The 20,867-nt window shown below is 43.7% G+C and overlaps 1 protein-coding gene across 2 annotated transcripts; it reads left to right on the top strand.

The window, feature by feature from the left end:
- Positions 1–43: 43 nt before the first annotated feature.
- Positions 44–20,867, top strand: phc2a (polyhomeotic homolog 2a (Drosophila)). 2 transcript variants are annotated; one of them, XM_040003675.1, is made up of 7 exons: positions 44–365; positions 1,247–1,409; positions 5,573–5,651; positions 6,856–6,967; positions 7,398–7,524; positions 11,265–11,514; positions 20,331–20,867. In XM_040003675.1, the coding sequence occupies exons 2-7, from the start codon at positions 1,272–1,274 to the stop codon at positions 20,483–20,485; spliced, it is 861 nt and encodes a 286-aa protein (XP_039859609.1). In that variant the 5' UTR covers positions 44–365; positions 1,247–1,271; the 3' UTR covers positions 20,486–20,867. The 2 variants fall into 2 exon arrangements, with proteins under 2 accessions (XP_039859609.1, XP_039859610.1); XM_040003676.1 differs by lacking the exon at positions 44–365 and adding an exon at positions 419–498.

The following is a 20,867-nucleotide window of genomic DNA, read 5'->3' as shown; positions in this document are numbered from 1 at the left end:
CCTGGTTGTGGCTTTTAATTTTGAAAGCGCTTGCCGGAAGTGCTTTATGTAACTTTATTTGGCTTGAGAAATGAACACACACGTCCAAGTGTATAGTATTGTGTGCAGAAAGAAGGAGAATGGTGAAACATAGTGCGGTTATGGTAGGGTCGCTAACTTTCCGCGTCCTCGTGTAACGCGGTGGGCCCGCTGCCCGGTAAAGATTCCCGGGTCGGACTCCTTGTCGTTTTCACGGAGGGAGTGTAATCAGTATATGAAAGCGTTGTTTGGAGCCGTTGAACAAAGAGCTTTTCTTCCCTCTACTATTGTTACGGACTGGGACGGCTGGTATCCCTCCGATCCAGAGGCGGTCTCGAACCGTAAAAGTAAGTGAACTCATCTTTAATGTCTTTTTTTAAGGAGAAGAAAAGGTGCGTTTGAATGCGCTACTTTTATCCATTACGCAACCAGCAGGTCCAAGTGTCCGCCTGGCTAAACTGATTTGATTCAAAGCTAGCTGTAAGTTTACGCAACACTGCATATATATATATATATATATATATATATATATATATATATATATATATATATAATAGTATTTACAGGTATATTTGGTTCACACGGGTCTTTCGCTTAAATGTAATGTGTGCGGTTTAAATTTGAGCCAAACTCCTTGTTTTGTTTTCGTTAGCGAGTTTGGAAAACTAACACTCTGCGTTCTTACCGTTCAAAGTCACACAACCTATAGTGTTAACGTTATCCAGATCACATGCATATATATGGCAGCGTGATTCCACGGTTCTTTCTTTGATTTTTTTTGGTGCTCATTAAATCGTGGGTTTCCACAGCAACCGCGCACGTACAACCCCACGTTAGCCTAACTGAGGTCCCCCTTTGTAAGAGTGACTCACGCCATTCTTAAATCTGGAAATTCAGATTCAGTTAAGGCACATATATACGCTCAAATCGGACCGGGACACAGTGGATCCCGTCTTTATATCAGCATGAGTTAAAACTCAGATTAGTGCAAGAAGTTGGCAAAAGAACCAAAGTTTACATGACTGAAAAAACAGCTGCTGTAAGAGATTCAGGATCCAAAAGTGTTGCTGAAAGATTAAAATTAACACTTTTCATAATCAGTGTTATATCAAGGCGGTGAGCTTTGCCAGAGACACTGAGTAACATTTAATTGTCTCTTCCAAATAATGTGAGACTTCGTCCACATGGCGAGCACTTGTTGAGTTTGTCATGTTGCTCCTGTTGACAGGTGAGGGGTGCCCTGTGCTCCAGTCATGACCTCTGGGAATGGGAACACTAACAGCACCCAAAACAATGGAGAGAGTAAACCTGCCCAGGCCATAGTCAAGTCTCACATCCTCACCCATCTCATAGAAGGCTTCGTTATCCAAGAGGGTGCAGAGCCTTTCCCTGTGAGTACCGGAGCTATGTATGTTTCTGTTAATGCAAATGTTTGTTGAGTGCATGAATACACAGCCTGAAAGTGACAACAGAAGATTAGATTTGATATATCTGACAGAATATAATGTTTTGTGTTGTGTTTGTCAGCTGTTCCTCTCAGACTTCAGGTTTCTAACAGTCTGAGTCCTAATCCTCAGAACCCTTTGCACAGTGTTTGGCTCTTTCTATCAAAAGACTTCTTATAGAAAAACAATATTGATTTTCTTTCATCCTCGTCTCTTTTCACCATTTTCAAAGAGAAACACTTGCGTGAAACTTCACTTTACACCGAATTATTTTTTGTTTGCAGGCCTGAGTGTGCCTCATCCTCCCTCTTTGGGATTTTTGAGCCACTAATTGAAATTTTCTTGGCAGAACTGACTTCATGTTTCTATATAGATTATAATGCATTATGACATTATAATAATTGGCCTCACTTATTAAATCTGTCCAATAATGTATAAAAAAATAAAAGCATCTTATTTTCTTATATTTACGTGCTGTGTACCTGCTCTACGCCTCACTGGTTAGGATTTCCATGACTGCAGTAAAATTCTTCATCCATCACTTATCCCAGCTGCCCTGAAGAAAAAATTAATTCATGATGATCCCAAAGACTGCAGTTACTAATGACCACTGATGACCTTAAACACATTTTTATAATTTAACATAGTCCATAATCTTGAGCTTGTGTAGCGTTCTGCGCTCTTCATGCAGAAACAACTCAACAAGAAGTAGTTTATATTCCAGAGTTGTAGTGTTCACAGTTCAGCTGTGGTTGTGGTTAAAAACTTAAGAATGATCAGGAGGTTATGGCATCAAATGCAAAACTACATGATCTGCTCCACTTTGTTTATTATGGCAGTTGTTTTCATGAATGGTCTGATAGTCTGTCGTCATGAATTATGGGATGGCGTCTCCTCCTATTTCATAAAGGATGGTCCAGTGACCATCTTTTCACATAACGTGGCTACTCTGGTTCTGACGATCTGTGCTGATGGTTTTACAAACTCACTGTAGAAAGCTGGAGCGTGTGGCACTTTCCCATTGTGCAAATGTGAAACCAGACTTTCCCGTCTGTGGGAGCTGTTACGTTGCACTTTTGGAGCCAGTGTCTGCGCAGTACTGACTTGAGGTGCAGTCACTGCGTCAAACTCCTGCCCACACGGACTGGACGTGACCACGAACATGCCCCTCTGCTCTTTTAAGGTAGCCCAGCTGCTCCAGTTTGAGGGTATCTGCTGATGGGTTTACCGTTACTGACAGCTTGTTAAATTAAGGTAAATACAATCACGTCACTATGATTCAAAAGACTCACATCTTAACGTCTTATAGTTGTACACAACACCTGACATCACTCTGTAGCTCCTGGTGGTGATTTGTTTGCTAGATTAGCTGCTAGCATATGCAGTGTGTTAAAAACTTGTTACTGGCTAGTTAGCAGTGCTACACACATTTTTGAAGGATTTATTACTCCTTAGTTTGTGTTGTCGTATTTTAAACAGAGGTGACGTCAGCAGAGTTGCTTTTAGAATTATCTGGACATTAAAAGTCATTCTTTGAGATTTTAACATAAGACTGAGGATGATATAGAACTGCAGATTTAAACAGTCTTAGATCCACTCACAGAGCACTCTGCTGACATGGAAACATTAAATAAAATGTTAGATCTAAAAATGCAGCAGAAGGTTTGATAGAAGTTTAATTTGTCCTTTTCATGTAATAACAGAGTCCACATTATTATGAACAGATAGTGAGGGAGACCAAGCTGGGTGTCCAGAGGTTTGGAGAAGCTTGTTTCCTTTCTGTCACCACAGCTGTCCTGTGCCAGATGTTCTGTTGACTCACTGAGAGACATCATTTCAGAAACATCAGGAGGACTGAAGCTTATCGCAGGGATCAGCCTGCTAGAACAGCCTGTTTCAGTTTTGTGTTCCATGTTGAAGCAAAATATGATTTTTGCCATTTTTCAAGTGGTCTTAAAGTTTTGGACTGTGTATTATCCTCTCTGGTTACTCTGGAATGAATGGCTTTGAATGACTTTATGGCAAATATGACTCTATTAGCAAAACACAATGTGAAAGAATTCCTTATTAAAGTGAATAAGTGAAGACCTTTGACTTTCATCAGGTTTTATTTAATGCTGTCAAAGAAAATCTCATGTTCTCTTTATGCAGTTGAATATATTCAGTGTTTAAAACAGAAACTGTGCAGGTCTGAGATCAGCAGCTTTCCTAAACACTGTTTATGCTCCTATGTAATGACTCCAGTTACATGGATGTTTAATCTCTTTGACTTTTTGAAGTTTAGTCCAATGTAATGTGGGTAGTTACCATTACAAGTGGACATATAAGAATATTTATCTGTTGTCACTGGGCAGGGTGAGGAATCCTAGGTCAGCATCTGTTACACTATAGACAAAATAATCATCACAAACTGTCAAATGTGAAGTTTATCCCTAAAATATGTGGAGACAGAAACATGCAGCTGTTTACAGATATTTATTTAACAGCTCTGCAGAGGAAAAGGAGAACAGTTCATCCTGTAATGTAACAGTAATGTTGGTGACTGGGCAGCGCGATGACTTTTGGACCTCGGTGTAACAGCATCAAGTTAGAAGTTAGAATCAAACTTATGGGAGAGGGTAGCCCTCAAACACGTAATGAGAACGACCAATAACAGCTGAAACCATCTTTGGGTAAAACTTATCTGAGAAAATGTGCTTTTGTTTAGTTTTACCACAGTCCCATCTGCTTTATGGCCTGTGCTGCAGTAGAGATGGCTCCAGGTGTTTTCTACATTCATTGGTCTGAATGAGTAATGTCACATTAACAAGATGAGGATTGTGCATTACTGTTTTGGAGAATGCTGTGTGTGTGTGTGTGTGTGTGTGTGTGTGTGTGTGTGTGTGTGTGTGTGTGTGTGTGTGTGTGTGTGTGCGCACGTGCACACACTGTAATTTGATGTGATGTAGGCATCAAATTACAGTGAGGTAATTTAATGTGATGTAGGCACAGTAAAAATGCTAAAATTTTATCAGCATTTCAAAAACCAAACATGAGCACACTGTGCATGTGTGTGCAAAAGTTCAAGGCCTTAACTTTATACAAAGTCTGTTTGGGCTGAACAAGTGAAGTAAGGTTCAGTGACTGAGGGGAAAATGCTGAAATTTGTGCTCTTTGAGCACTTTGCCTGGGCTCAAAAAACACTAAAGATAAAAAGCCTGAAATTTTCACTGTTTTTTGTTTGGTTTCTTACCATCTAAATTGTTAATTAGTATAAGCAATGTGAGCGACACAGAGAAACCATGAAGGTCCTGGGTTCGAATCAGCTATCTGGGGCCTTTCTGTGGGGAGTTTACATGTTCTCCCCTTGTCTGCGTGGGGTTCCCTGCAGGTACTCTGGTACTCGTTCTTCCTCCCACAATCCAGAGACATGTAGTTGGTGGGATTAGGTTAAAGTGATGATTCTAAATTGCCCATAGGTATGAATGTAAGTGCAAACTAATGTCTGTCTCTCTGTGTTAACCTGCAACATGACCTGTGTAGGCGGTACCCTGTGTTTTGCCACATGGAAGCTGGGATAGGCTGAAAAGGAGAAAAATATTTTTGTTTTGTTTTATTTATTTTTTGCCAACACAAATAAAATCTTACTTTCACAGCAACTTTAATAAGTGCTTTTATTTATTTAGATTACTTCCTTCTTCTGTTGCTCTGTCTAAGCAGATTTCTGTAATTCTATAATTCAAACCAACGACATGTTTGTTAAACCGTTTCCTAACAAGACCGTTGGAAGAAGCCTCAGCATTAATATGCTGTTTATCTTTATTAAAAGACTATGTATAACAGGCTTTTAAGTCATGTTTTAACCACAGTCTTCTTAAAAAGCTTTTGTTTTTGCTAATTATAGAATTATTCCTAAATAGTTCTAGGATGACGTCAGTTCTGCCTCCATAACCCACCAGCTGATCGCTGTAAGATTTAAGAGAGACACAAGGCCTTTTATTTCCCACTAGGACAAGAGTGATTATAGGTCATACTATTAAGAAAGTTTCATTCATGTACATGCTTATGAATGATTTCATCCAACAGTATTTAATAAGCATCAGTGCACTGATACGTTTTTGTGTCTGCAGGTGGAACGTCCATCTTTCTCAATAGAGAATCTAAGAAGATATACACCAGATTCAAAGATGGACAGCCTGTCAACAAAGGGTTTGTCAAATTTAAACGTTTCTCTTTCTCAGAATATGGGCTTGGTTTGGGCACGCTTGTCCCTGTAAATCAGTCCAAAGCTGTACTGAGTGGTTGTCTTTATTCCTCAGATTCCTTGTAGACTTTCAAAATCAGTGCCCAGGACTATGAAGCTGTTTTTGTGGCTCTTGGTGGCCCGACACTTTACTAAGACAAGCTATAAAATTAATTTATAACTTTTTAGAAATGCATTTTTCTGGATTTTTTTTTTAGTTATTGTTCTGTCTCTCACTGTTCAAATCAACTGAAATTGTAGACTAGAGGTAGATTTCTTTATTTAGTGGGCAAACTTACAAAATCAGCTGGTGTTCAAATAATTTTTTCCCTGACTGTAGATTGTACCAACATCAATTTGTGTCCCACTGTTTTCCAACTGTCAGTAGGCTTTTGGATGGCCCTTTGTAATAAATGTATAAATGAAAATCACTACTGTGCCTCAGCATATTTGACCTGTCCAACACGCCCAACACTTCTTCACCAGCTGGGTTTGTGACAAAGATTTGATTGACTGCAGAGCTTCAGAATACACAGTAAGCTGTAGTCAGTACCGCCCACACCTTCATCCTTGCTCAGTTATATGCAAGATTGAGGAGATTTCTAGCATTTCTTTTCTGAGGGTGCATGTAGAGGTAGAAGGTGTAGGACAGCATCATGTTGAAGATGCTTAAAAGCATAAGAGCAAGCAGGGACGCTTGTTTTGCATCACTTTTGAATGGGCTCTGAACAGGAACGTTTTACAGAATGATGCCATATGCATTTTCATGGAAGGACGGTATCATCAAAAGCTCCCTAAGTTGGAACAGTTTGTTAATTTAATTTCATATCGTACAAGTGAAACCAAGTCCAGTCTGATCTGTCACTACCACAGGGATTGGTCGAAGGGTTTTGAAAGTAGCAAAGTGACCTCAGCTGCACATATAAACGTGTTTTGGCTGCTCAGTGAGACTAAAAAAGTGCCATTAAATTTCATTCAGCATTTATTTTGTGTAAGAAAGCAGTCAGGAATACTGGGCATAAAGGGAGTTGTGTAGAACTCTAGAGTTGTGTTAGCCCCTTGTTTTGGTTAACAGCTTTGGTGTTGGTGCTGCTGGATGCAGTTCTTTTTACTGGATGTTCAACAGTTTCAGCGTGATGATCACAAAGATTGTGTTGACTGTTCCCTCAGAGGTAAAGGGCCAGCAGGAGCCCATGCTGACCTGTGAATTATGCGGCAGGGTGGATTTTGCTTACATCTTCAAAAGATCTAAGAGGTTCTGTTCTACGGTGTGCGCTAAACGGTAAGATCATTGTCTTCATTTTCACAGTTCACTGTGGTTCACTGCCTTAATATTGTCTCCGAGCTGATACATCATTAGTCGACATTTAGGAGAATATGACTGAGGAAGCTACTTGAGTGTTTGGTCCAGTCTTTGCCTGTGACCTCAGTGTCACATGTTTATCTCCCGTGTGCAGTGACTTGCTGTGTGCTATAGCTCCAGCTATTTTAAAATATTTTAGGGTCTTTACCTTAGAATATAAAGCACCTTGAGGTGACTACTGTTGTGAACTGGTGCTATAAAGAAATAAAATGGAACTGAATACAAAGAACACTTCTACTGAGAATGACAAAGGAATAACTTAATTCACAACACACCAGACGTAAACATCTAGTTCAGACTTGTGAATGATGCACAGATTTTGAACTTGCCTTGTTTGCTATCCTTGTAGTTACAATGTGGGATGCACAAAGCGAATGGGTCTGTTCCCGAACCGCAAAACCACCCTGGAGAACATGAAGAAGCAAAAAGCTGTGAATGGAAACCACAAAAACACCATCATAGACTCTAAAAAGAAGGTGAGACAGTCAGGACTATTTACCCTAATGAAGTGAAGGATAACTGAGAGTGGTTTGCAAAGATGGTGGTGGTTGGTGCTTTGAACCCCGGCTGCTCCAGTCTGCATGTGGCTAACATTGTAACGTTAGTAAGATGCTGAACCCAAGTTACTCCCAGTGCATCCATCAGACTGTAAATGTTACATAGAAGTGCAGAGTGTGTGTGGGTTTGCTGTGTCTCTCAGTACGGTCTCAACAGCATAGAGGAGGTTTCAGTACTCTAGCAGAGCTGAACGCGGCCATAGAAGCTCTTTAAGCTGTCAGCAGGACTGGTATCTGCTCCTTTGTGTAAGAAGAAACAGGATAAGCACTGCCCAAACCAGAGAGTCGATATCTCTGACCAAACAATCAGAAACGAGCTTTATCAGGATGGCCTGAGGGCACGAGTCCTTCAGTGGCCTTGTGCTTCCTGCAGTTTCTGAAGGATGAAGAACTGAAATGTTTGAAGGTTGCCATGTTGCCGCCATCCTGGAGGTCCAGACTGGCTCTTAGTCCATATTCTTGTGCCTTCCCAGTGTCATCAGCATGGACCCTACCACTAACAAGGGTGATCAAAACACAAACAACCAAAATATAAATAAACATGAGGCTAAGAAGAATTCTGGATTCTGCTGGTAAAAGAAATGGGTACCAAACTTTTGAATATGGTTATATATATATATACTATATATATATATATATATGTGTGTGTGTATGTATGTGTATGTGTGTATATGTGTATATATATATATATATATATATATATATATATATAATTATATATAGATATCAGCCACCTCCTCTATCTGCCGGTGGTACATACCGTGCAGGGGCCTGTCCTTCCATGATGGTTCCTCGTCTCCCTCCTCTTTCTTGGGTTTCTGCTGCCTGAGGTATTCACTGAGCACTCGGTCAGTTGGGGCCATCTTCCCAATGTATTCTTGGATGTTCGTTGTCTCATCCTGGACTGTGGTGCTGACACTCACCAGTCCCCGGCCCCCTTCCTTCCGCTTAGCGTACAGCCTCAGGGTGCTGGACTTGGGGTGAAACCCTCCATGCATGGTAAGGAGCTTTCTTGTCTTTATGTCAGTGGCTTCTATCTCCTCCTTTGGCCAGCCTATTACCCCAGCAGGGTACCTGATCACGGGCAGGGCGTACGTGTTGATGGCCCGGATCTTGTTCTTACCATTCAGCTGACTCCTCAGGACTTGCCTGACCCTCTGCAGGTACTTGGTGGTTGCAGCCTTTCTAGCGGCCTCTTCATGGTTCCCATTTGCCTGCGGGATCCCCAGGTACTTGTAACTGTCCTCTATGTCTGCAATGTTGCCTTCTGGTAGTTCAATCCCCTCAGTTCTGACTACCTTCCCTCTCTTTGTTACCATCCGACTACACTTCTCCAGTCCGAACGACATTCCAATGTCATTGCTGTATAGCCTGGTAGTGTGGATCAGTGAATCGATGTCTCGTTCACTCTTGGCATACAGCTTGATGTCATCCATGTACAGGAGGTGGCTGACAACTGCTCCGTTCCGTAGTCGGTATCCGTAGCCAGTCTTGTTAATGATCTCACTGAGGGGGTTCAGGCCTATGCAGAACAGCAGTGGGGACAGAGCATCTCCTTGGTAGATCCCGCACTTGATGGTGACTTGTGCTATGGGCTTGGAGTTGGCCTCTAGTGTTGTACGCCACATCCCCATTGAGTTCCTGATGAAGGCTCTTAGGGTCCCATTGATCTTGTACAATTCTAGGCATTCCAGTATCCAGCTGTGGGGCATTGAATCATAGGCCTTCTTGTAATCAATCCAGGCAGTGCACAGGTTGGTCAGTCTGGTCTTGCAGTCTCAGCTGACTGTTCTGTCTACCAGTAGCTGGTGTTTTGCGCCTCTGGTATTGTTGCCAATTCCTTTCTGTGTCCCGCTCATGTATTGACCCATGTGCCTGTTCATCTTAGCCGATATGATGCCTGACAGGAGCTTCCATGTAGTACTGAGGCAGGTTATTGGTCGGTAGTTGGAGGGGACTGGTCCTTTCTTGGGGTCCTTGGGGATCAGTACCGTCCGACCTTCGGTTAGCCATTCCGGGTGTCTCTCGTTAACTAGCAGCTGGTTCATTTGTGCTGCCAGACGCTCGTGGAGTGCAGTCAGCTTCTTCAGCCAGTAGGCGTGAACCATGTCGGGCCCTGGTGCTGTCCAACTCTTCATACTGGAGACCCTTTCTTGGATATCTGCCACTGTGATGGTTACTGGACCCTGTTCAGGGAGGTCGCTGTGGTCTGCCCTCAGATCCACTAGCCACTGAGCATTGCCGTTATGGGTTGCGTCCTTCTCCCATATGCTCTTCCAGTATTGCTCCGTCTCCAGCCTTGGTGGTGCTGTTCTCTTATTATTATTGTTCCCTTGCCACTGAGAGTACACCTTTGCTGGTTCTGTGGAGAACAGCTGGTTTATTCTCCTGCCTTCTATCTCTCTGGTGTACCTCCTCAAGCGGCTGGCCAAGACTGTGAGTCTTTGCTTGGCAGTTTCCAAGGCCTCAGGTATGGACAGCTTGCTGTATTTCTTATGCACCTTCTTTGTCGCACCTTTCTGCAACTCCGTTAGTTGGCTAACCTCTCTCCGTGCTACTTTGATCTTGCCCTCTAGCCTCCTTCTCCATGGAGGGTACTGCCCCTTGTGGCTGTTCAACTTGTAGCCAAGCATCTCACTGATCACTTCTGCCGTATTGTAGATCAGCTTGTTAGTGTCAGTAATTGTGGTTGTAGGTATCGTCCGCAGTGCTGCATTAACATCATCTAGCAGACCTTCTGAGGGTACTTCATGTAATCTTGGTAACCGGCTACGGGGGATCCAGGTTTCAAGCTTGGCCATGATCCTATTTTTCAGGTCAGTTCCTCTCGCACTCAACGATCCTTCTCCTATCGCACTTGGGGCTATGTACCCAATCTCGGGTGGGGGTGATGATATCTCCCCCCTGACCTGGCGTCCTGACTCCTCCTTGCCGTAGCATTTGTGTTGTACCTCGTCAATCTCTAGCTGTGGGAGCAGTCCCTTCTTTCGAATGTTGGAACACTGAGCTACTAGTTGTTTCGCCGTCATTGTGGATGTTGGGTATCGAAGAATCCATAGGTCCCTCATCCTATTCATGTAGCCCCTTCCGCCGGGGTTACTTGCGTAGTAGCATTCCAACAACGCCCTGTTTTCGTCTCTTACCCACCGATGCCTTCTTGTTGGCAAGATATATGTGTGTACATACATATATATGTGTATATGTGTGTATACATATATATATATATATATATATATATATATATATATGTGTGTATGTATGTGTGTGTGTGTGTGTGTGTATATATATATATATGTGTATATATATCTATATATCTATATATCTATATATATATATATATATATATATATATATATATATATATATATATATATATATATATATATATATACATACATATATATACATATATATATATGTGTATGTATATATATATATGTGTGTGTGTGTGTATATATATATATATACACATATATACATATATATACATATATATGTGTGTATATATGTATATGTGTGTGTGTGTGTGTGTGTGTGTGTATATGTATGTATTTTCTCTCTTTTTTTTTTTTTTTTTTTTTAAATCAGACTGATGTATTACACCTATAAATGAGAGAAAAACCTCAATATAGTCCCATTTTTCTCTCGGACTCCCTCAGACTGCTCCCTGTGTTCAGAAGCCTGCTGCTGCTCTGCCTACTGCTCACTCAGTCCACCCTGCACAGGAGGATTCAAATCAGTGTTCAGATTTGTCCCTCTACAAAAGACCCCCGTCCCCCGTGTCAGTTCCCCAGCGCCTGCCTGTGACACAAGGCTCTGAGCTGCCACTGCTGCACCATGGCTTCCTGCCCAGTGATCCGGGGCAGTGGAACATAGAAGACGTTTACGAGTTCATCTCGTCTCTGCCAGGTGGGTGCTCAATCTGGTAACGCCTGCGTTCATATCCAGCTGTGCATTTTTCTTTCTTTACAGTGCAGAAAGACTCAAGTGTGCACAACTCTACAGAGGCTCTTCTCATTTATTCATAATTTGTTTCTATGGAGACAGACAAACTTGTAATAACTACTGAACATTAATCTACGAATCGTTAAAGGCACTTAACTCAATCGATGACAACTAAAAATCTCAACCAGTCTAAATCTCAGTGACCTGAAGTTTTGTGAAAATCTTGTGAATGTTTTAACCCTGAGAGGAAGCCACTTAGGGGTTTCAAACTGATACCATCGGTGTATCTACTATCTGCTCTCAGACAAGTTCCAGTGTCAGTCATCTTGGACTCAGCGTCAGAATCAGAATACTTCCTCAGGGATTAATAAAGTTTTCTGATTCTGTTTCAGAGGTGAGAAGTCGCGTTTTCTAAAAATCTTGTGAATGCAGTAACTGGACATGACGTAGGATAGGTCTATCTCCTAAGTATCTTTGACGAGTTCAAATCTCAGTGACCTCGACCTCAAGGTTAGTGGTCAAGTTTCTGTAACCTTCTGAATGCAGTAACTCAACAACAAAGTCACCTCGGATTTTAAAACTGATACCAGATGTGTATCTACAAGGAGCTAAGGGGTTGCACTGGCAGCTGCCAGCAAGTTTGTTTTTCCAGTGAAATATATAAAAATGCCAAAGATGATACAGTTTGTCAGGCATAAAATAATATTTTTACACCACCAAGGTATTACCACAGAGCCTTTGGGATGGTGTGTTGGGTATGTTCTTTAAAAACTCGAGATATCTGGACAAATGGAGGACAGAACAAGCTGTCTACAGCAGCTGACCAAATTTAACAAATCCAGCAAAGATCTGACACAGATTAAATTGTTCCTGACTCGGCTGATCCTGTGGTTTGCTGAAGCCTCATCATCTTTTTTTTTATTTTTTTATTTTTTTATTTTTTTTTATTGCCTGTCCCGTTTGGCTCTTTTGCCATCAGAATTGTTGTCTAAAGGCAAAGAAAGATGCCCAACGGATTTACTTTACCAAATTGACCATCCCAGCCTTGCCATAATGGTCCATTTGATTCACCTTTTATTGTTTATTTTATTTTCACTTACTGAATATGGGACAGACTTTACTGGGGGAAAGAAGGGGAGAAAGAAAGAGGGAAAGAGAAACAGCTGAGAAGAGGGACGGGGGAGAAGGGCAAAAACCAACAGAATGAGCAGAAAAAGAAAAAAAAGAAGAAAAAAAAATGCATATATCAGTCACCTGGGTCACCTGCTGAGAAAGAAAAAAGAAAACAAGCAGAAGAGAACAAGAGTAATAGAATAAACAACATCACAATGATATATGGGAATATGACAGTAAATACTAAATATTAAACATTATTGTGCAGCACATAAGATCAACAGAACACAGTGTGCTTTGAGATAGGAGCCAAAAAGGGTGTAGTTTGTGGGTGTGATCACCTGTGTGTACACCTGTGAGCATGGACGCGCTTGTTTTTTGTTTTTTAAAAGATTCCTTCATGTAATGATCTGCTAGAGGGTGTGGGGGGGCCACAGCCCCGTCCTCCAGGGCATGAAGCAGGTATGGAGGAGATCAAAACTCCAGACATCCAGAGGCCCCCAGAACACAAGAGACCAAGGAAGACCAACAGAGGGGCAGCCACGCCACTGTGCCAGAAAGAGCTGAGGAGAGTCCCAGATGAGGGCTCACTCAGCAGCCGCGGAGCAGAAGCCAGGGGGAGTTGCAGTGACGCGCCCGTGAGCTCCGCCGGCAGCCAGCCGTGCCTGAGTGACCGAGCCCCAGGCCGAGATGCCGGGGGCACCCCACCTCCGAAGTGGCCCGAGCAAGCCCCAGGCTCCAGGCCCCGATAAGCGGCCGCCAAGGAGTGAGCCGGTGTGTACCTGGACGCCCATCCCCGGACACAAAGAACCACCAACGCACCGATGTCTGAGGGAGTCCGCCACTGGCAGGGGAAGTGGTGGTAGGGGGAGATAGGCCTCCAAACCTTGGAGGGCCTGAGATGTCCCCAGAGAGGTGGCGCCTGACACCCAACCTGACATATAGACACAGAAATACAGGCACACACAGATACAAACATCCATTCCCACCCTCATGCTCTCATATGCACTTACTCCACACTCAACCAACGTGGAGACAGACATAAAGAGACGCTGTACACACAATCACACTCCCCAAGCGTACTCTAAGCCCCGGGTCTAGGTACCCTTGCCCCTGGAGGGGGGGAACTGCACCCAGACCCAGGTGGTGTTACCCTTTTCCCTCCGGTGGGGGGAGGCAGACCGCCCCGACTCCGCAGCAGCAGGGAGGCCCCACACTCCAGACCGCAGTCGGACGGCCAACTCCTCCTCCTAGCCCCCCCGCTCCAGCAGGTCGCAGAGAATGGGGGTGAGAGAAGACTCCAAACCTCCCTCCACCCGCTCATTGTAGTGTTGATGCATGTGTGTTCTAAGGTGCATTTAAAACCCAGGAGGGCATGGAGCTACCTGCCAGAGAGCAGCAGGTAAGCGCAGGGTCCCTCCTGCTGGCCCTCAATGTCTACGTGTATTTAACATTGAGAGGTGGGCAACGACGCCAGGGGTGAGGTGTACACCCTGATGGTAATTTGGATTCCGTGTATCGTGCCCACCCCCAAGATCCTATATGTATGTGTAATGAGAGTGTGAGTAATGTGAATGTCTAAGTTGTGGGATAAAATTGAGGCAGAGGCAGCCAGAAGGGGACAGGGGGGGGGGGGGGGTGGCCTCCTCTGCACCCTGGTGACATACCCCTACTCCAAGGTCCTGCATGTGTGGGTGGTTGTGGTGGAGCGGGAAGAGGGAGGCAGCTGGAGATGGGGAGGGAAGGAAGGGAGGGGCAAGTGACCCCTCCCTGGGGCCAGCTCCCCCGCTGATCCCAGTAGGCACCCCCATACTCCGCGACCCACCAGGGAAAGGGGGCCCAGGCCCATCCAGACCGGGGCCCAGCGCAGCAGCGCCTCCCAGCCCCATAGAGCCCAGGACAGTCCACCCAACCCCACCACAGAGAAAACTGCACCCACCCCACCATCCACTCTTCTTCCAGACTGCATAAGACAATAAACACCCAGGCTGAGATCTTCCTCCACCTCTCCTGTGTCTCCCCCTCCTGCTGAGAGAGCCCCTGAGGAGAGGAAAGCTCCTGCAAGATGTGACAATCTTCCCCACCAGTTGAAGAGCCCCCCAGGTGGCTCGATGCACCGGCGGCACCCTGCTCCAGGGCTGGGCCCCCATGCACCCACCCGCCCACAACTCCGGCAACACACCAACCAGGACCCAAGGCCCCGAGGCCCGGCCCATCAATTGATTGATTGATTGATTGATTGATTGATTGATCATACTTTATTCATCCCAAGAGAAATTGGGTTAAGGCTGCCAGCTGTGCCAGCGCCATCTTACCCTTCTGACCATACATACATTACACAAACATCACATGGGGAAGACAGGTCAGAGAGGTTTAACATGGTAAATACACAACATGAGGAAAGACGAGGAGAAAAAAGAACTCCCCCCCCAGACTGAGCTCCAACAGGGAGATCAGTTTGAGAACAGAAAAAAAAAAAAACCACCTCAGCGCACACAAAAAGCACATGACTATCAATACACCATAGAAACACAAGACAAGCAACAGGGGCGGGCAAAGGGTAATAGAGAGCCGGTGTAGACAGCGCATCCGGTCCTGCAGCATGTCTGCGATGGTCCAGTCGACTGCCATCTTCCCTGGGAGGGGACAAGCATCGAAGGCGTTTGGAAAGGGAGGGGGATGAGTGTGTATCAGTGTATGTGTGTGTGTGTGTCCAGAGTTCAGCTGAGACGGTGTCATTCGCCCTGCCAGGCTAAGTAAACAGTCTTCCAGCCAACCCAGGTGGCCTTGCATAGGGGAGGAACAGTCTAAGCACCGTCTGTTATCAGGGTGTTTTTGTTCAGCTCCAGCCTTGAGATCACAGCTGGCGCCGAAGTGGTAGCCGCATGAATTGATGGTGGCTTTTACTTTAGTGCGAACAACTCATGTGAATTTCAAAGCTGTTCTAACAGTCCGACACTGGTCTCTCAATCTCCTGTTGGAGAGCCGTGAGCTTCTCCATGATGTTATCAAACTTACGCTCCGTGATGTCATTCTGGGTGGCTGTAGCTCAGGAGGTAGAGCAGGTCACTTACTGATCGGAAGGTTGGAGGTTCGATCCCAGGCTCCTCCAGTCTGCATCCAAGTATCCTTGGGCAAGATACTAACCCCAAGTTGCTTTCCGATGCATCCATCGGAGTATGAATGTGTGTGAGTGTAGTTAGAAAGCACTCAGTATAGAGGTAGTGCTGGTGAGAATGGGTGTGACTGGGTGAATGTGGTGTGTTGTATAGAGCACTTTAAGTACTCCGGGAGAGTAGAAAAGCGCTATATAAGAATCAGTCCATTCTTGTGCTCAAAGAGCCGATTCTGAGAACTCACGACTGCAGTGAGCTTCTCCAAGGTGTAATCAAATTTTCGCTCAGAGGTCTTATTCTGAGTGTTCTTCTCCAAGATATTATCCGTGCTGCGCTCAATGAGCCCATTTTGAGAACTCACCACTCATCCCATCTATTCAATCCCAGCGGGCAGCCTTGTGGGGTTTTGAACAGCCGATTCCGCTTTGTTTATCTTCGATAAGCCAGGGCCAAGCCAGCTCCGATCAGCAAGAACCCTGTTATCATGGTTCCGAATAGGTAGATATCTTCAGCGTCTTCGATCGACAGTCCCGCCAGGCACACGACCCTCCAGTTCTGCCACCCGTCCATCGTGTATCAGGCAGGGAAAGTACCTCCAGGACACTCAGGCTCACCCGAGCCCAGACTTCTCGTTGAGAAAAGGGTGTCAATTGCATTCAGGGACCAGTTGATCAAATCCATAATTCCTCTTTAGGTTTTAGAGAACAGACTGTGAGAGAGTGTTCCAGGGAAAAGTAATACAAAAAACACGAGACTAGACAAGGACACAAGAGGCTAAGCAGGGAAGATAAGGGAGAGGAGGAGAAAAGTGGGACCGCCTTCGCCAATTCAGACGCCACCAACCTTCCAGTTAGTAGATGACCGGTTGTCCCACATCTACCACACTGGGCTGGCTGTCACTTCCAGTTAGTAGCACAGGTCAACTTCTAATTGGAAGGTTGGTAGTTCGATCACCATCCTCTAACTGAAGCATCAGAAAGCAACTTGGAATTAGTATCTAATCTAATTAGGCAAGCTGAAGAGGGCGGTGATCGAACTACCAACCTTCCAGTTAGCAGATGACCTGTGCTACTAACTGGAAGTGACAGCCAGCCCAGTGTGGTAGAACAGTCCCCACCAACAATAACTGCTTCCTGAGAGTGGCTGTTTTCAGGTCATCAAGCCACTGATGTAATGACACTGAGTATTCAGGACCACCTGTGTGTCTGTGTGAAGGGGAGTGAAACAGCAGTGATGGCTGAGAATATCCATGGAAGACAAAAGGCTGCATTTAACTGCAAAACACAAGTTTGGCTTTCCAAGTAACTTAAGGGTTAACCCAGGGTTTTCTGTACTACTAAGGTGGTTTACTCCTTAACAGGGTAAGTCGTCATGGTAACTTGTGCTGTGAACCTATCTAGCTCTGAAGCAGGTTAAAATCCAGATCAACAATCAGTTCTCCAGAAAGTAGCATCACCTGTCCTGGAAAATCTGCCCGACCTCTGTACACACACAGTAGGAGGGTTTATTGTTTTTTAATGGAGGTGTCTTTCTTTCCCTAATGAACGTCTGTAATAAATAATGTCGATGTTTAGACACAACTTCATTCTGCGACACCACGTCCAACATGTTGGCAGAACCTTCACTGTATATCAAAGTCATACATACATTATGTTTGAATTCTATTTTTATATTTAATGTTTGCTCTCAAATCCAACACTGAGTGTGCAGCTGAGAGAATAAAAGCTGAAACCGTCAGAAGCAGGTTTCAGTTTAAAATCGGCTGGAAGTGCCACATTTACAGTTTGTTTTAAGCGTATTATAGAGTTACTGCTGGTTGAATGTGTTTTATATGTGCAGCTTGTTAAACTGTGCTTTGCTAAAAAACACTGAATGAATCACAAACTGTCACATTGTCACAAGAACACAGGACACATGTTACGATTACCTGTTCATTAGTTTAAAGCTTTCCAGTAAGCTTTAAACTGGATCCATTTAAAGATTAAAGTTGCAGAGCTCTAATGTTTAACCATCAGCTTAGGAATCAGCAGTGAGAGTGCACTCAATGTTAAAATGATCAACTGGATCTAAAATGATACCATTCTGTGTGCTGAATCACCACGTTAACAATGAATGATCGTGTCTTTTTTTAAAACAGTGTTTCATTTTATTGAAACACATTTTATTATTATGTTTTCTATGTTTCTTATAGATTTTAACACATTTCTAGTAAAGCTGTCACATGGATCATTTTCTGTGATCCATAAAGGCTGGTAATGTAAATGTGCATTTGAAGTGTTTTAAGTAGCAGGTCATTTCAAATGCAACATTTCTGTCAGCTGAATAAACATCAGCAAACACACAAACTGTGTGTGTGTGCAGTCTGTGACAGTGTGTTGCTAACTAAAGGTCCAGCTGCTGGATTCCCAGGGAGAGAAAAGAGTGTAACTTTAGTCAGAGATGGAGGAAGACAGATGAACAGGTTATAGTTAAAGGTAAGAGCTTAAAAACATGTAATGTCCTCATTTTTATTCCCATATTGGATCTGTATATAATGTGTTTTGATAAGTTGTATATTTTCACATTGTGAAACTCCCTGCAAAACGAGCTAAGTATAGTAACTTTGTGTTATTCAAATGCTGATGTTGCATGGTAGTTTTGTGCAGGTTAAACAGGTTAGCTTGCTCACAGTCAGTGTTGGGTTACATTAAATGTAGCAAAGATTAATGTGGACTGGAGCTGCTGTCGCTTAGATTCATTCACTGAATTTCTACCAATTGTATAAAGACAGTGTACAGTGTACTGTTAGAGTAGGATAATTCAGCAAAGATGGCTCAGCAAACATCTGCTTACATTTAGTTGAATTCAGTTGTGTAAATCCACAAAGAGCAGCTGACCTGTTCACTAATAATCACAACTGATGTAGAGTTACTGAATCCCACCTTAAACCCCGACTGTAAACGTTTTTCTGTTTAGATGTGGAGGCAAAGTCGCCCTCTACAATATAGGCAACAGTTTGGAATGATGTTTGGAAACTGTCTTTCACTGCCTGTGTCCTGCATCACTCGTTTAAGCTTAGTGCATTCATTAGAATTAGAAAGTAGATTTGTATTCTCCCGTTGTAGTCTAATGTAAAATTAGGTGTAGTTACCTTTGGTAGAATTGTCCTTCATGGAGCTACTCTTTACTTCCTTACTTTCAGTACATTTCACTTGTTTACTTATGCTCGAGTAAAATTGATTTAATACTTCAACTTTTACTGCAGTATTTTTTTTAATTCAGGTATTTGCACTTCGGCCTATTTCAATAATGTCTGTACTTCTGACACTCTGTGCCTTCATAAATTAGACAGCAAAGCTTTGACAATCTCTCTGAGATTGCAACCAATCTGTCCAAGTGAGGCTATGACTATTTGCTGAAAGGTTACCTCCTGTCAGGGGATATTTGCTGTCTTTAAAAAATAATAATAAAATATCAATATTTGGGTTCCCCGTATTAATACAATATGCCTGATGTTTGGTGATGCTATGCTGTATCAATTTTTTCCTCCACCCCCTTTGAGCTTAGTGATGCAAGGCTTGGACGCAGTTGCTCAGCTGTGGAAAACTGCTCCATGAGCCCCTCTCCACCCTTTTCTTGATCTAATCTGAAGACCACCTGAAGTTTGAAGCTGACTGTGATTTTATGTGGCCTACCACTCCATGTCTGGGTTGCTGTTATTCCCAAGTACCACTAACTAGATCATTGAAAAGATCATTGGAGCCTCTGTTCCCTCCATCACAGACACTTATTGCACCCACTGCATCTGCAACGCCACCAGCATCGTGGATGACCCCACACACCCCTCACACACACTCATCATCCTGCTGCCTTCTGGCAAGAGATACCGCAGCATTCGGCCCTCACTGCCAGACTGCCAAACAGTTTCTTCCCTCACACTCCAGAACACTCAGCGACATGCTGACACACACCTTCTTACACCAAGTGACTTTTTGCACAACACTCAGTCTTTTGTGCATTTCTATTGCACTGTTGTGTCTGTATCATTCTGTTGTGTCTTTGTTGTAGACCATGTAGCACCATGGTCTTGGAGGAACGCTGTCTCGTCTCACTGTGTACTGCACCACTACACGTGGTTGGAATGACAATGAAGCCACTTGACTAACAGCTGACTGCAGAACATTTAGTAGTCAGGATTTTTACTGATTTTTACTCGTGAACTCGAGGCTGGTCACGAACATGATCCTGACGGACATCAGACTGGTCGACTTTGGCCACACAACAAAGGCAGCAGTGAAATTGTAAGAAGTGAAGCTGAACACCAAACAGGTGTTAACAGCATGGAAATCCCAACCCTCTATGCAGATTAGGGTTGTCACTATCTGATTATTACACAACAACAGTCGATCATAGTGATTTCTTTGATGCCTGACTTCAGCAGTGTCCTGTTCTGATTCCGCTCTCTTTGTGCTTCCCTTTTCTTGCAAAGAGATTTCCGATAGATTGTTTTACTGTTCTCTGTAAGGACTGCATGTGAGCTGTGAACTTACCGTTGTCGCTCTGTTGCTGCAGGCTGCCTGGAAATTGCCGAGGAGTTCCGCTCTCAGGAGATCGACGGGCAGGCCCTGCTGCTGCTGAAGGAGGACCACCTAATGGGAACCATGAACATCAAACTGGGGCCTGCACTCAAGATCTTTGCTCAGATCAGCATGCTCAAAGACTCATAGTTCATCTCATCCAATACATACACAGCTCTCAATGGCAGCTCAGCTATTACTGCACTAACAGGACGTGCTCAGGATTCCCCATGTTAAATAGTTCTCGGCTGAATTCAGGTCCCAAGACAATTTTCATTGATGGATATTTTGTACCTGTCTCCTGACCTAATGGCCGTCAGCTCCAACGTTTACACTGAAAACTTCACTGTGCCCTGTGGTTGGGAGGGCTGCTGTGTTAGCTAGGCAGTGTAGAAAAAAGTTTGATTACAAATACATTTAGTTTTTTATAGTGTTTATTGTACCTTAAGTTTAGCATTTCATTTGTTCTGGAGGGTGACTGTGAAGATTTCAAACGTGTGCCTACTGTTTCAGTAAAATACACTTTATTCAA

The sequence above is a fragment of the Simochromis diagramma genome, unplaced genomic scaffold (genome assembly GCF_900408965.1).
Source record: "Simochromis diagramma unplaced genomic scaffold, fSimDia1.1 OVJJ01000466.1, whole genome shotgun sequence".
Taxonomy (NCBI): domain Eukaryota; kingdom Metazoa; phylum Chordata; class Actinopteri; order Cichliformes; family Cichlidae; genus Simochromis; species Simochromis diagramma.
The sequence above is the reverse complement of the archived record's forward strand: the minus strand, read 5'-3'. Positions and strand labels throughout refer to the sequence as shown.

Coding starts and splice junctions, on each gene's coding strand:
- phc2a (XM_040003675.1), top strand. CDS start 1,272: ATGACCTCTGGGAATGGGAACACTAACAGCACCCAAAACAATGGAGAG. Junction 5,652..6,855: donor GGACAGCCTGTCAACAAAGG/GTTTGTCAAATT, acceptor CTGTTCCCTCAG/AGGTAAAGGGCCAGCAGGAG. Junction 7,525..11,264: donor TCATAGACTCTAAAAAGAAG/GTGAGACAGTCA, acceptor GGACTCCCTCAG/ACTGCTCCCTGTGTTCAGAA.